The sequence below is a fragment of the Podarcis erhardii genome (assembly GCF_964252035.2).
Source record: "Podarcis erhardii genome assembly, chromosome: 6".
In the NCBI taxonomy this organism is placed as follows: Eukaryota; Metazoa; Chordata; class Lepidosauria; order Squamata; family Lacertidae; genus Podarcis; species Podarcis erhardii.
Window position 1 is genome coordinate 48646552 of NC_138510.1, and position 15591 is coordinate 48662142.

General features: G+C 44.6%; 1 protein-coding gene across 3 annotated transcripts in view; it reads left to right on the forward strand.

Annotated features, from left to right (window-relative positions):
* The window catches only part of ELAPOR1 (endosome-lysosome associated apoptosis and autophagy regulator 1), a 56455-nt gene that overhangs the window by 26403 nt on the left and 14461 nt on the right, over window positions 1–15591 (forward strand). For all 3 annotated transcript variants that reach the window (XM_081866606.1, XM_081866604.1, XM_081866605.1), the window contains exons 2-8: window positions 1929–2049; window positions 3134–3326; window positions 11046–11193; window positions 12133–12213; window positions 12370–12475; window positions 12614–12763; window positions 15026–15114. In XM_081866606.1, the coding sequence (XP_081722732.1) occupies window positions 3166–3326; window positions 11046–11193; window positions 12133–12213; window positions 12370–12475; window positions 12614–12763; window positions 15026–15114 (735 nt within the window). In that variant the 5' untranslated portion in view covers window positions 1929–2049; window positions 3134–3165. The remainder of the gene's footprint in view (window positions 1–1928; window positions 2050–3133; window positions 3327–11045; window positions 11194–12132; window positions 12214–12369; window positions 12476–12613; window positions 12764–15025; window positions 15115–15591) is intronic.

Here is a 15591-nt window from a genome sequence, read left to right on the forward strand (position 1 = left end):
TTATTTGATTTGTTTGCATGTTGGCTGCTCTTCGGCCACGGCTCTCAGAGCAGCTCATAAGAATTAAATTAATAATATACAATGACAATGTGATAGCTCAGCCAGTACAGCATGCGACTTAACCTCAGAGTTGTGGGTTCAAGCCCCACATTGGGCAAAAGATTCCTGCATCACAGGGGGTTGGACAAGGTGACCCTCAGGGTCCCTTCCATCTCTACAAGTCTACGATTCTGTGAATATCAAACTGTACAATATGTTGCCAATAAAGAAGGCAACATTCCAGCATGATGAAACGCAAACAAGCCAAAAGACCTGGGCAAATAAAAAGGTCCTCACCTGGCACCAAACAGAAAACCAAGGCTAAGGCTGTGTACTACATAACCACACATTTTAATGCGTCTTACTACCTCCGAAGGAATAACTGTTTCTTTTTATAAATGAAAATTAGGTATATTTACAGTTTGAAGCCGGACACAAAAAGGAGAGTCGCTGTTAAGAGAGGAAGAAGAGCAGTTGCCCAGTAGGATTGATTAATCTTTATTAAGTTAGTTAATATTAGTGGCTAACAGCAGAACTGAATACATATGAAACGTATAGAATGAACACAAAGTCCATTAAACAGATTAAACATATGACCTTTGCATTTTCTACTCAAATGAGAATGGCTACATCATAGCAAGTAGGAAATGCCAAAATAAATATATACCTGTAGATCAGCCTCAGAATAAATATGTAGAACAGCCCCGTATGCCTCCATCGCAAAGAAACAGAGAGCGCATAACTTGGTCAGGTGACTCATAGGAGAATTGGTGGACTTGGCTCATTTCCAGAACCGTTCTCTCTGGCCCTGGTCAAATACTCCAGTACTCCATCTGTTTAGAGAACTAAAGAAATATTGTTTTGCCTTTTAGGCAACACTTTATATCCGGGTTTCTCCAGGAACCTGTTTAATGAACAACCAGTTTTCTTACACTAATCCCTAATAATGCTAGGATAAACATAGTTTTGTTTGCTAAATATTTAGAATCTAGAGGAGCCCTGAGAATTTAGAGCAGTTGTGAATAAATATGCTTCATAAAATCAACAACAACCACAACTACAAAAGCAACCACAACAATCCCTGCCCCTGGATTCTACCACCTTGCTCTGCATAACTCAGAAATGATGCAGGGAGCGAAGGATGCCTTCCCTGCACCAGGCTTTGTGTGTGATCTCATGTTTTGCAAAGCCAAATCAATAGGTATAGGAAGAGCACTCCCTATTTTCTCTCGCTTGAAAATGCCACCCAGCTAGCATTTCCCTTCTAAAGAAAACATGGGGTTGTGAATCCTGTGTTTTTTCTCCTAACATGTAGACCTGTGCCAGGAGTTGGGGAAATGGGATTTTGCTGCACGTAGTAAGGTAACTGGAGCTCTCATGTACCCTGGCTCTACTATGGATTTGGATAACATTTGTTCATACTCTGCACAACTACAGTACCAGCACAGTTTCTTTCTAGTGGCATAAACACCTTCTCTGGAAATGGGCTTGTGCTTAGTAAATGGAATCTCATCTGCTTAAAGGTATGGCTTGTTATCAACAGAACAGTTATTCAAAACTGCCTTGATTCTGGAATTTGTAGGCATATGCATAGGATTATAAAAGTCCAGTTTATTCTCTCAGTTAGTATAAATTAGAAGTAGCTGCTCTAGAGAATAGAATTGCATGTGTCTATAGGATAGACCAGCCCGTGGCACGTTTAGTGTACTACCTTAATGTTGAGGCCACCAAATCTAGTTTACATGTTCCTATTGTGCAAAATTCTGCAGCTCTGAGCATAATAACCTGATGTCCTGTGGAGAGCCAATCTTCTATAATAAGTGGGAAAGCATCTATCATTGGTGCTAAATGCACACGGTGTTATTTCACCCCTGCACTTTCTCTTTCAGTCTGAATACCATTATGAATACACAGCATGTAACAGCCAAGGCTCCAGATGGAGAGTAGCTGTGCCGCACAACCCAGGACTCTGCACCGGCTTGCCAGACCCCATCAAAGGCACAAAATGCTGTAAGCTATGACTGCTGTCACCACACCTTCCCTTTACATGGTTTATTCCAGCCAACTGGAGGCTCCAGAGCCACATTGAGCCATGGGGCACGAGATGTCACATCGTGCACTGTGTTAAAATGAGGTCTACCCTTGTTAATAGTTGAACATTCAGAAGAGAGAGATACCAATTTCATGCTTAGAATATCCTTGAATGCAGGCGGTGACCATTTTTCGTGCATCTGATTGCCGTGCAACCACCAATGCCTGTGTTGCTTTTGGCCCCAGGAAGGGATGGAACGGGCTTCCTTGCGACTGCTGACACGTGCAATGACCTGGAACACAACCCCCACACAGGTGGAGAGTTGTCTGTATTTTGTGTATGTTAACTTCCCACACACAAAGTTAGCATTGGCTTACGTGACTTGAAATTGACATGCTGCTGAAATTTTGTAATGATGCACTTAGATTCAAATTTGGATACCCCCCCCCCAATGTTAATGGCTGGGGGAGTGGGAGGGTGGTGCAGTATTGCCTCTCCATTGCTGATGGTGCTCTGCTATGCCTGAGGTCCTGAGCTTCTCTCTGACAAGTGGGAAGCTTCTGCTGGTGGGTTTTCCCATTGGCAGTAAACCACAGAAAGCCTTGAAATGGGACGTTGTAGGGCACCAGAGGCTGTGAGTCTGTTGGATCCAAAGCCCCACGGATTCCCACAGGGACCAGATCCTATGACTAGTTAATGAGCAAACCAGGATTAGGAACCATAGTTACATCTTGTTTTGTTCTCATTCAATGAATTTTAAGCAAACCACAATTCTTGGAGTCTGGATGTTGTAGGGAACTGTGGTTTGAAATTGTATAAGAAGCTACACCAGTGGTGAACTGGATGCGTATGGGAAACAGAAGAAGGACATGAGCACAGTAGGACTCTCCCAAGTTGTGATTCTTATTAAGTGGCAACCCACAGATTCCCCGAGTTCAGTCTGGCCAGGGCAAATGCATTGGGGCAGCATGTTATATAAATCCTAGGAATCACTCAAGGAAGTCTCTGTTTGGTTTTCATTTGTCCTTTTCCCCTGATCAGTTTTTCTCTTCTGCATTTCAGCATTTTCCTGCAAAGCTGGCGAATTCTTGGACATGAAGAACCAGTCATGCATGCCGTGTGCAGAGGGCACATATTCTCTGGGCACTGGCATCAGGTTCGACGAGTGGGATGAGCTGCCCCATGGTTTTGACAACAAAGCAACCAACCTTGAAATTGATTACAGCTACTCAGAGTCCTTGGGAAACTGCAGCATGTGAGTGAGCTTGTTGCTTTCATTTCTGCTAGAGCACATCATTATCACATAGACTGCTGATTCTAAAAGCTAAACACGTTGTTTAAGTGGGTGTGCTTGTGAATTTCTCCACAGATCCTGAGGGTCTGAATTACCCAGTCTTGTTTTTGGAGCAGTATCTTGCTAGTCTCCTGCCTTTGATTTCCAGACTGCTGCACGTGCTCAGTTGATGCCATTCTCAATTGTAGCTTCCCCTCCCTCCTCACAGCTAGGTGATTCACATCAGCATGTATGCATATGGATTAAATCTCTGTGCAAAAAAGGAATCCTGATGTGGTTGCATCAAGGTTCAATTTTAAACTATGATTTAATCAATATGTATATGTGCTGGTGTGCATTAGTCACTTTAAGGGGGGGGGGGAGGAAGAGCCATGAACTGCAAATTGAGCAATGTGCCAAAGCAGGATGTGGAACAGAGCAACCCCAGAGAATAGCGATGGGATGGGATGGAAAAGGGAAATACTCTTTTCCCTAAGTTTGATCAGTTGCTGCACTGTGTCTATAGTAGGCCTGGCCCAAGGCGTTTTGGCATCGGAGGTGAACCACAAAATGGTGCTCCCCCATGCCAGGGAACAAGGGGGTGAGTGATTATCTACAGCAGGGGAGGGGGAGGGGTCTTGCATGAGGAAAGAGGCCCACTCTGAATCACATTGGCCCAGTACAGAGCCAGGAGACCCCAAAGGGCAGTCCCTGCCATTTTCTTCCTAGGGGTGGGAGGGCACCAAGAGCACCTCCTATTTGCTGAGAGCATGCAGTGGAGGCAGCATGGTGGTGCTGCTGAGGAGGAGGAGGAGGAGGAGGAGGAGGAGGAGGAGGATGCAGATCCAGCATCCAAGTAGTCTGTCATAGCTGTTGCTGCCCCCATGGCAGCAGCAATGGACAATGCATTTTTTTGAGGCCGGATTTGCTGCATTTGTGGATCTTGCTGCCTGAGGTGGCTTCCTCACCTTACCTCATAGGTGGGCCAGCCCTGGTATATAGATGAAATGGTAAGTTCATGTGCACCAGCACCCTAGCATTTCTGACATTTGGCACTCTTTGTGTGAGTGAGAGTGTGTAAATTCTCCCAATGTGACCAGAATTCTTCACCAGGGTTAAGTAAATTAAATACATTTTGCATATATTTACTTACTGTGCATAATTCAGTTTGCTTCCCCTAATCATAAGAGACAAAGAGGATATATAATGCATTGAATCCCCATTTCCTGCCAGCTGAAATTCTGTTTCCCCTTTGCACCTGAGATTTCACTCATTTTGCAGCCATATAGACTAGACTCTCACTTTGGTTTGGTTTTTAAAAGGAAAGCCCAGGTTCCTGACTGGTATGGTTACACAGTGGTAAGATACAGACAGTTGATTAAGTTTTAATTGCAATAGCAGATTCTGTCATTGCTCCCAATGGATTATTTTGACCTGCTAATTTTTACCTAGGGAACAGATATTGTGACTTTCTCATTTTTATGTCCAGGGATTTGTTTGCTTACAAAACAGACAGCCACTTAATTTCTAAATAAAAAAGTACATTACTAGATTCTGACATTTTTATTGCTTTATGAATTATAGCCCCAGGAATAGTGCACAGCAGTATTGGGTTTTTAAAAACATTTAAAATTAAACAGACTTCACTGCAGAAATGTACCAGCATATTATTTTTCAGTAATTTCCTAAAGTATTGTAATGTGGTTAGCTTGTAAAATCAGTTCAAACCAGTATTTAATAGCTTTATTTTCTATTCTAATTTCTCCCCCTTGGAAGTGACAAAACTATAGGGGGTAGGAAATCAATATTTTGCAAAATGGGTACAAAGTGCTAAAGGAAAATGAATAATTTTAACATTAGATGCCTTTATGTAAAGGCAAATGTGTGCCAGGGGAGCTGTGTATTATTTCTTTCATTTAAAGGCCATCTTTGAAATTTCAGTTTTTCCTTCTTAGCAGTAAAAGAAGATGGAAAAATAACTTCTACTGCAGATTTTTAATATGAATCTCCATTCAATTTTAATGAGCACATTATTTTTTCCCCAATTTCGTCTGTCACTTGTAGTTTGCATCTTTTTAATTATGAAGAATACTATTAGTCAAATAGTATATAGAGAAGATTTGTTGTCAGTTATTTTAATTTCTCTTGACATGCCTTGTTTTACCTTCTGCTCTGAGATCTCTGCTCAAGCAGTCTAGACCACTATATATCTCCCTGTCTGGGAAAGGTTTGGATGAGACATAAGTAGGCCTCCCCCAGTGAAAAACTGCCTATATTGCTTGTGGGGGGGGGACTCCACACCAGCAGAAATACATCTGCCCACCCACAGATTGCTGGGCAAGTGAAAATGCACCCACCAGCAGCTAACCTTGTGGAGAACCCCAAAACGGGGGGCAGGATTACCCTCAGCAATAGAGACAGGAGGTGTGGTGGAAAGGGAGGGGAAAAACACCAACCTGGGGTGAAGGCAGGGACCCAAGCTCAATAGTGCTAGGAGAGAAACCAAATCCAGAGGTAATGGGAAGGAGGAAAACCAACACAGCAAACTGCAGGGAGCAAACCTCTATGTTAGTGGGGGTAATGAGTGGGTTCACATCCAGGGGAGTAAGTGTTCTGGTGGGTGCCAGAGGGGCACCAAGCATTAGGAAACAGCAGCTGATGGGGCAGGCAGAGGAGCTAATAAAGGGATGAAAGATGTGGAACTGTGGTGGGAGCAAGTAGCTGGAGGAGGGGAGGAAGAGTTGCTGGGAGGGGCCCAGCCACAGGAAGAAAGGAGAAGTGGTGGAAAGCCACAGTGATTGATAGCTGGGGGTGCATTCAGAAGGCTGCAGAATTCCGCAGGATTTGCTAATGTTCTGGGCTGAAAAATCACTTGCCTGTGCAGCCTCCATCATCCTCCCATTCCATACCCTGCCAGGGGTTTCTGCCCAGCAACATCTTCTACCATGGGCAGCTTGTGATGGGTTGCACTGCTTTGGTGACTTTCTTATGGGGTCAAGTCATGGAAGCACCAGTGTCTCATCTTCAGCTTTTTGAACACCCATTTGATCACCACATGGGTGGTACAGTGTGCCCTATAATTTTGCCTATCTGGAGTTACAGAGAAAGTGGCACATAAGTGCATTTGAGAGGATTGGCTCCCTCTGCCTCCACCACTGCATGACAGGTTCCACCTGCAAGCAATGGAATGACACCTTTGGTGCCATCAGGAAATGAGCCTGGGAACTAATCTGCTCTGGTGCGATATTAATGGAGGCTTTGAACAAAGCCTTGGGGGCAGGTAAGAAGATCCTTGCCCATACCCCATCAAAGACATGGACAACAGCCAGAGTGATGTTGGTAATGTATCAGTGGCCTCGATTCCCAGGGATCTTGCAGGGGAGGTGGTGGTGCAGTGCCAGCACCAGTGGAGGAAGGTGTGGCTGTGGCTGTGGCTGTGGCTATGGAGATGGAGGCTGTCCAACCAGCTCAGCCTCTCCCCAATGTATCCCAGAGGTGGGTGTGCATTCTCTTTGTGGATGACTTGCTTCCTTTCTGCACTCTGGTTTCAGTGAGTATGTCTCGGGAGAGGCTGAAAAATCACTTGCCTGTGCAGCCTCCATCATCCTCCCATTCCATACCCTGCCAGGGGTTTCTGCCCAAGCACAAAGATCAGCACCATGGACAGCACTTGAGCTGTCTTCTCCTCACATGCATGCTGCGCCTCTGAGGCCCAGTAGCCCTCATGGACATGGTGGTTGGCCTCCCCCTTGCTGCCTTGCTGGGTGCTGTGGCTGCCATTCAACAGGGTAGGTCTGCACAAGATCCTGAGATGCCACTGTCTCAACCACCCAACAGACCCAGACCAGCACTTATGCCACCTATGGACCTGGACCATAGGAGACTGAGGAGAGGATGACCCTCATATGGGAGTGAGAGAACAATGAAACTCCTAGCAGCTTGGGAGGGGGCAGCCCCAATCCAGGGAATGTTGGGGTGAATCATGGGGGCAGTATCCTCTCCAATGCTAAGGATTTGTCTTTGGAGGGCAGCAGCAGGGAGTGGAAAGGGGTGATCAGCAGTGACAGCAGGCTTCGTTTTGGGGACACTGTTGGTGGGTCATTGTCTGCTGGAGGTGAGGGATGCAGGAGGAATGGGAGGTGGCTTTGGAGGACGAGGCTACAGACAACTTATTTGGATGAATCAAGAGTGAACTAAGATGCTACAAACTTACAGATCAACTTTAGACAAGCATTCGATCAAGGAATTAAGCATATAAATCATGAAGCAGGGTTGTTAAGGTCTGGTGAATCTGTACAGATTTTTCTTTTTCTTACATGACCACCTTAAATGAAGTTTCTCCAGCTGTGTTTGTGTCCTCCCTGCAGAAACACATCTCCTCAAATGCAATATTCCTCTAACAATAATACCTCTCAAATTCCTTGTCATTATCCTGGAGTTTTGGTTGTTCCTTTCAGAACATGAAGCTTAAGAGGGCTGTTTTGCCTGACTTGCTTTTCAGCTGGAATGTAAAGCTTCAAATCTGCACTCGCCAAAATTCTTTCTGCTTAATTGCATCTGCACCCCACCCTTTTCCCAAGGAGCTTAGGTTGGCATACATGGCTGTCCACCCCCATTTTACCCAGCTATCCCTTAAGGTCAAGACTTTGACTTGTGCAAGGTCCACCCAGGGAGCTTCATGGCTAAGTGTGGCTTTGGACCTGGATTTCCCTGTTCCTGGTTGGATTTTTAACCACGTTGGCTTTCAGTGCCTCTCTCCTGTGTTCTCTTCTGCACTGACAGTGATCCCACATTCACATAATTAGCACAAAGGTGCAAAGCCTTTTTAAAGATACTGTATGTAATGTGGGTGTGCTAATGTCTGCATATGAGTAAGGTGACGCGGAGGAGGAACCTAACCCTTACCTTTTGTTTTGGAGCAGCCTGCCAGTGCATTTAATTAGAAACCATGCATCTTGGAAAATTCATGTGGCGTGCCTATATTCTTCCTTGCTGCTAGTCTGTTAATAGGAGGCAATGCAAACCTGCCCCTGTGTCTGTCTCCCCAGGTCAGGAAGGCTTAGAAGGGAACTGGTGTGGGGGCCTCCAGTTCTAAGGCAGGGATATCCAGAGCCAATGGCTCTTCATGGTCACTGGCAATGTGGAGATCTTCTGAAAGATGCTGGTCCTCTTTTGAAGAATCCAGGTCTGCGGTCTGGGCAGAGCTGACTCCTGACTCCTCTCACACATTGCACTCTACAAAGATAGGCCTGTACTGTAGCTTTCTATGTTGTCAGTAGAACAGGAGTCTCTGTTCTGGTCCATTAGTGAAGATTGGAAGCCAACATACCACCTTGACCTCAATTTAGATAGCTGTCCTAGCTGCCACAGTAGCACTAGCTGATCTCTGCCATAGCCCAGTCACCTGGAGTTGAGTCATTCCTGTTTTGAGATTACTTGTACTTTTTAATCCTGATAGGAAAATGGATGTTAAGCCTAAAACTGTTTTAGTGAGGGTATTTTGTGAAGCCTGGATTTGAAGGGGTACAGTGTGTTAGCTCTGCTTTACAAGCTCTGGGGCTTTAAGTCTGTCCATTGGCCTCAAATGCCCTGATGAGCAGAGCCAAGGACTGCCACCTTGTTTTCCTGTCTGGTGCTTTAATCATTTTGATGCTGAAGATAAGCTAGCTGAGACTCGTCAGGCAGAAGACGTCCTTTAAAGAGTGTTTTTTGCTAAAAAACTCAACACCATGGTGCTGAAAAGTGTTTGTGCAACTTGCAAATGTAACCTACTTCTCATATCACTTAAATTATTCATCAAACTTCTAAGCACAGTTGTAGAAGCAGAGGGGCAGATTATTACCATTGCTGGTTCGTCTCATTAAGTAAAGGTCTGTCTGGTTCCTCCAGTTTGCCTTAGATCCAGGATACCTTTCATGGAGTGGTGGCAACGATGCATGTGAAAGGTTCTGAGTTCCTCTTGCTGAAAAGAACAGGAGCAAGTGGCCTTTTTGTTTTCATAAATGTGTATGAAATCCCAAAGTATGCAGTTTATAGTATGTATTTTTAGCCTTTATCTCTCTTCTGCTGCAAAGTGAATAAGATCCTTGCATATTTTTTCAGACTGAAAATGATGAGCTGAGGGGAAGGAATGAGCTTCACAGGCTGTGGAACACATCTGATTGATCAGGAAGTGTAATTTTGGGGGGATGGAGGGTTGTCTTAAGTCTGGAAGAAAACAGGCAGGTATAATATGAGGGGGGGGGAGAACGGGGTTGAAGAAGAACAGATGGTAAGAGAGGCATGTGTAACTAGATGACAATGAGGACCTCACAAATACACACACACAGAGAAAGAGACTTATAGTTCTTTCCCCTCTCACCACCACCACCCACCGTGGTTTTCTCTCCTCTGCCCCTCCTTCATGCTTGTCATTTGTCAGAGAAGCTAAAGGCGCCTCTTACCTTTCATTTCCGGGAGTCTTTACAGCCACCTTCACCCCATTACTGTCTGCACATCAGCGCAGGGCAAATCAGCATCGCTACCCTTGGCCATGTTTTCCTGCTTCCACCTCCATCCAGTTTTATCACCCAAAGTGACACTGTTTGTCATTAGAAGCAAGCATGATGATAATCACCACAATTTCTTTTATTTCTTTCTGAATTAAGTAAACTGATGATGTGTGAAATTAAACCAAGTTTCCCTTAGGGCAGTATCATCAACCTTGAGATCCTGTCTGCCCCTCTAAAGTTTGAGACCCTGCATGTTCCTCCACCGACTGCTTTGCCCGTCCTTTCCCCTTCTTGCTATGATTCTGATTTTACTCCATAGTAAGCAGAGAAGCAGGGTAGGGAAGAGAACTAGGACTGGGCTAAGAGGCACAAGAGATGCATCATCTGCCCCTGTCTTGGAGCATGTGAAGGATATAGATGGAAGTTTTGGGTTAACCCCCGTCCACTTTGGTTCTTACCTCTGCTTGCTGCCTTTTCATTTTCCCACTCCCTTTAATGAGAGAATAAACCGCACATCTCCAGCTTGTAAATTTTGGGTTTTCTATTTGAATGGCATGACAGGGACATTCAGCTATCCCCCCCCCAAGGTTATAAGACCTGCCAAATTTCAACCAGATTGGCAAAGGGTCTCCATTTTAGTTAAGACCCCCGCATTCCTATTTCACCTTTGCCTTACATTACAACAGATGTAAAATAAGGGTGGGTGCATTTCTTTTTTCTTCTTCAGTTGCTTTAGAAATGATTGCACAAAACAGAACCTGTGCTTTGTCCCCTTGTAATTGCATCTATCATTCTGCAGCCTCATGCTGTGGCCTAGCATATAATGAGAGTGTGATATACAGGGAATATACTGACCATTGTGGAGTAGACTTGAATACGTCAGTATAAAATGCCAACACGGCTCAACTAAGTGCAGCCTGCTTAAGTGTTGTTGATCTCCAGATAAAATCAAACATGGCACAGACTTATCTGGAGATCATGCATTTTCTGGGCAATTTTGTATATTAGCTACAATGGTGGAACGAATCCTTCATAAATATTACACCCATATTTCAGTGGAGACATAACATCTGGCATTTGTGCTTTTAGCTTTCTTACCCATCTCTCCTGTTAATGTAACTCTCTTGTAATGTTTAGGGAGTGTCTGTTCTCTGGAACTGTACAGTAGCACTCCCTTAACGGCTGGGCTTTTCTCTTTGTTTTGTTCCAGGTCAACGTGGAGTCTTAAGGGAGATTACATTGCCTCCAACACAGATGAGTGCACAGCCACTCTGGTGTATGCTGTTAATCTGAAGCAATCTGGCACCGTCTCCTTTGAGTATATCTACCAAGACAGCAGCATCGTCTTTGAGTTCTTTGTATGTTTCCTATAACTCAATCCACCTTGCTAATATTGCATGCAAAGTGAGGGAGGATTTCTTCTGGGCACTGTCTTTACCTATATGACCACCTCTGCACCAGTTTTCACTTTCTGGGCCTATCTGAAAAATGAATGTTGCATCTTATTGCAGTCAAGGACAAGGATTCCTGGTATTTAAACCAGAAAACATGGAAGGAGGTTCGTTTTTGTGTTGCTGGCAGTTCATTTAGCCTCCCACTGAACTGTTCCTTCTTGGACTTCATCTGGTGACAAATGAATTTTGGCAGCAGTTATTTTTGCAGTCCTTTCAAGATACAGTGGTTTCCCTTCTTTAGCGCTTCAAAGATAATGATGCTCATTTAAAACCAACAGCATTATTACTTTGGCATCTCCTCTCCTCCCTATTCACTACAATACAGTAGCCAAGAAGACTTTCCCAACATTTATACCATCTCCAGGGCCATTACCATATACCACTGTGTTCTTTAAAGTGCACTTCATATAACTTAACAACTCTGAAGTGTATTGAGGTGCATTGTATCACAATGTCTTTCATAGAAGTGGCTCTTCCTCTACATTGCTTTAAGAAAGTGGGTAGATACAGGAATGGTTGCCTTGAGTGCCAAAATGGACACAAAACCATTTAACTGCTTAAAAATCTCTGAACAATGTGCTCTAGGTTTGCTGCTGGAGGATTAGTTAGGGTACTTTCTCCATCTTGTACTTTGTAGGAGCCCAGAAAAACCTACAGCAGCCTATCTTTCCAGCCTTTAAAGCTATGCATACATTCTCTCTACAGCATTAGAACTTGGTCCTACAAAAGAGTTTTGCCCTCCAGCAGCAAAAATGTTAATTTTACTGTGATATCTTAAGCTGACTGCTACACATCAACTTATTTACCCCGTGTATCCTCATCCCAGGTTCTCATTTGTTGCAGATTCAGAATGACCAGTGCCAGCCAACTGTAGAGGAGTCACGATGGATGAGAACCACAGAGAAAGGGTGGGAGACGCACACTGTAAGTGCACAGAGCTCCTTAACTGTGCTTATGGCCAGCAGGGGCTTGGAGAAGGAGACCTGTGTGTGTTTCTGGGACTCAGTACTGAAGTCCCAAATGGTACAGCCTTTCAGTATCAGCTGGGACTTGAACTGTCTGTGCTTTGAACATTTGCAGGTGGAGCTGAGTCAGGGCAACAATGTTCTGTTTTGGAGAACGACAGCCTTCTCTGTGTGGTCCAAAACTCCCAAGCCTGTGTTAGTGAGGAACATTGAGATTACAGGTTTGTGTTTGGTTGGTGCATGTCTCGGGTCTGATGCCACTATACAAGCTGTCGTTGTGCCCAGCAGCGGCTAAAAGGTTTTTTCCCTCTCTTGCACTGCTATCCAACCTCACCCCTTTCCTCCTCCCTCTTCCCTAGGAGTAGCCTTCACTTCTGAATGCTTTCCCTGCAAGGCAGGCACCTACACAGCCAAATTAGGTTCTTCCTTTTGCCAGCCATGCCCAGCAAACTCCTACTCCAGCAAAACAGCTACTTCCTGCCACCAGTGCGAGCCAGCAATGTACTCAGGTAAGCACCTTAGCTAATTATTAGAAAACTTATGAAGGAAGCTGATTTATGACTTTGGAGTATAGGAAGCTGCTTTTATATGGAGTCCATCTTGCTCAATATTGTCTACACTGACTGGCAGTGGCTCTCCAGGGTTTCAGGCAGGAGTCTCTCCCAGCCCTACCTGGGGATGCTGGGGATTGAACTTGGGACCTTCTGTATGCAAGGCAGGGGCAGTACCACTGAGCTATGGTCTATTCCCATAGCTTTACTTAGCAAAAGTATCCCATATCCCCAACTGTTTGCCCAGCTTCCAAGTTCAGTTGAATATGCTACCTAAACCTTCCTGCCAGCTTAGAACCCATTGCACCTGCTCCGACGAAGAAAAACTAATTGCTCTCCTTTCTTCTCTTCAAAAATGTAATTAATGTAGCCATGTTCTTTCCCCTGTTTCTGTAAGAGGCTAAGTCTGCAGTGTTGGGCACTGATTTTGCTTTGGCTTGTAATGATTTGGCATCAACCCTCTGATCACACACACACACACACACACACACACCATTTTCTTTCTCCCAGTAACATTCACAAGCATGTGAAACTGAGGGGGAGAGGAGGGAGAACAGTAAGTGAAGATGAAACCAAAAGCCTGGGGTAGCCAGTGTAGTGCCCACCCAGATGAGCCTCAATCAGCCCAAACCAGCACAGACAGTGGGTCAAAGATGATGGGAGCTCCTGGGAGACAGCCCATTAGCTATCCTTGCCAAAAGCTATTTCTAAGCAGTTTCCATTAACACAAGCACCAAGACATATTGTTTTAACTTCCTCCTACCTTATTGATAGCGAGGCATTTAAAAGTGCAGTTATTTAAATTCCCTTCATCATTGGAGGGTGTTGGCATGCTTAGAAGCATTTATTATTGCAAGCTGGAAGCATAGGGAACCCCCCCCCAGCTTTTCCATGCCCACTTGGGTGCCATTTTCCTTCTTCCCTGGGCATTTGATAAGTTTGAGAAAGTTGCGGGGTGGGGGGTGGGGACTGGCAAGCAAGATTACTCGCAACAGTGGAGAAATTAGCCCAGGCTGGATCTATATGAGCTTTGGAAAATTACTGGGGAAACTTGAGCTTTTTCAGAGAATTCTCCAAATGAAAGTTTGGAAAGATCTAGCCCATTAAATGTAGGCACATTTTTATCCTCTCCATGGAAAGTAGGTCTAAGTCTCAAGCAGATTTTTGATCCGTAGTTCTGTGCTTTTGGAGGAATTTTACACAGCTGGATTTGGGGCATCGTTCTCATGTATTGCTCTCTGCATAATGAGGGGTATGTTTTGTTAGGGCCTTCATGCTTTGAGCATAATTTGCTCAGTTCTATGGAACTCTCCCTTGCAGAAAGACTTGGAAAGTTACTTTCAAATTACAGGCTCATAGCAGTTTCATTCCTCTTTGTGGTTGCTTAGAATCACAGAATTGTAGAGTTTGAAGGGACCACAAGGGTCATTTAGTCTAACCCCCTGCAATGCAGCAATCTTTGGCCCATCATGGGGCTTGAACCCATGACTCTTGAGATTAAGAGTCTCATGTTCTACCAACTTAGCTATCTCAGGCTTGCATCATATCTGGCGAGTGCAGTATCAGTGTTGTCTGTTCCCCTATAAGAAGTGGCAGCAGTTGTCACATCAGACTGCGGCATTTTGATTGGTTGCTGTCATGCAGGAAGACTTTGACTTGATCAGCTTCAAAACCTTATGCTTGAAGCATTTTACCAGGCTGCTGGAAACTATAGGGGGAAACAATGGACCTTGGGTTTCCCCTTTCCTCCATGGGGAAGAGAGTATTCAACTTAATGACAAAATGCTCCATCTTCAGGGCAAAATCCCTGTAATTTTCTCATCAATTGCTGCCACTTTTTCTTACCCTAAAAAGGCTGGGAACTGCCTGCTCCTTTAACATAATACAAAAACATGTTCTTTGTTCCCATCAGATTCAATTGTCTTAAGCAAATACGAGGCAAATGACTTCTAACAATTTCTAGGAGAACAAATGTTGGAACTGAAGCCTGAAACGACCTGTACATCTGCACACATGCACAGACTGCCCTTCTCATTGCTCCGGTTAAATACACTGAATAGATTTATGGTAGCCATGATTAGTACCTGCTACACAGAGATAAAATATGGGCATGTGTGTGAGATGGGCATGGCACCTTTCTGAAGTTCCTGCTGAGTTGTTGCTAGATTGATTCTTTCATGCTCATGTGGTTTTAACCATTGTTTCCTCTTTTCAATGAAGAACCAGGTTCAGCATCATGCAAGCCACGCCCAGCTTGCACAGATAAGGATTATTTTTATACTCATACAGCCTGTGATACCAATGGAGAGGTAATTCACCTTCTGGATTTCCTTGTTTGTGATGGTGGCGTTTAAATAGTGAAAAATTCTTGTTTAGCTTTTTGACATACACAGCTATAGAGCTTACCTTTAACGGAAAAGACCGTACTGCAAAGCATTGTACATGCTTTAATAAGCAGGGACATAAGGAGTCACTGAGCATGCAGGAATATAAAGGAGTCAAGCCCTGAAGATGGCATAGCTGGCTAAGCCTACCCACCTCTTTTAATAAGCAGAACCCACTGCTGCTGGTTTCTCCTTATTAGAAGAGGTGTGTGGCCTTGGAAAGGCCTCACCTCCTTGTCTACCTCAGGAAGAGGGAAGTGGCTACAGCGGGATGTGGCATGAACCTGCAGGCTTCCTTCTCTTGGTGGTGGTGTGTAGGGACGAAGGAGAGAAACTTGTTCTTCCCATCATCATGCCGCCACCACCAAGAGAAGGAAGCCTAAATGGGACATAAAGGGGAGA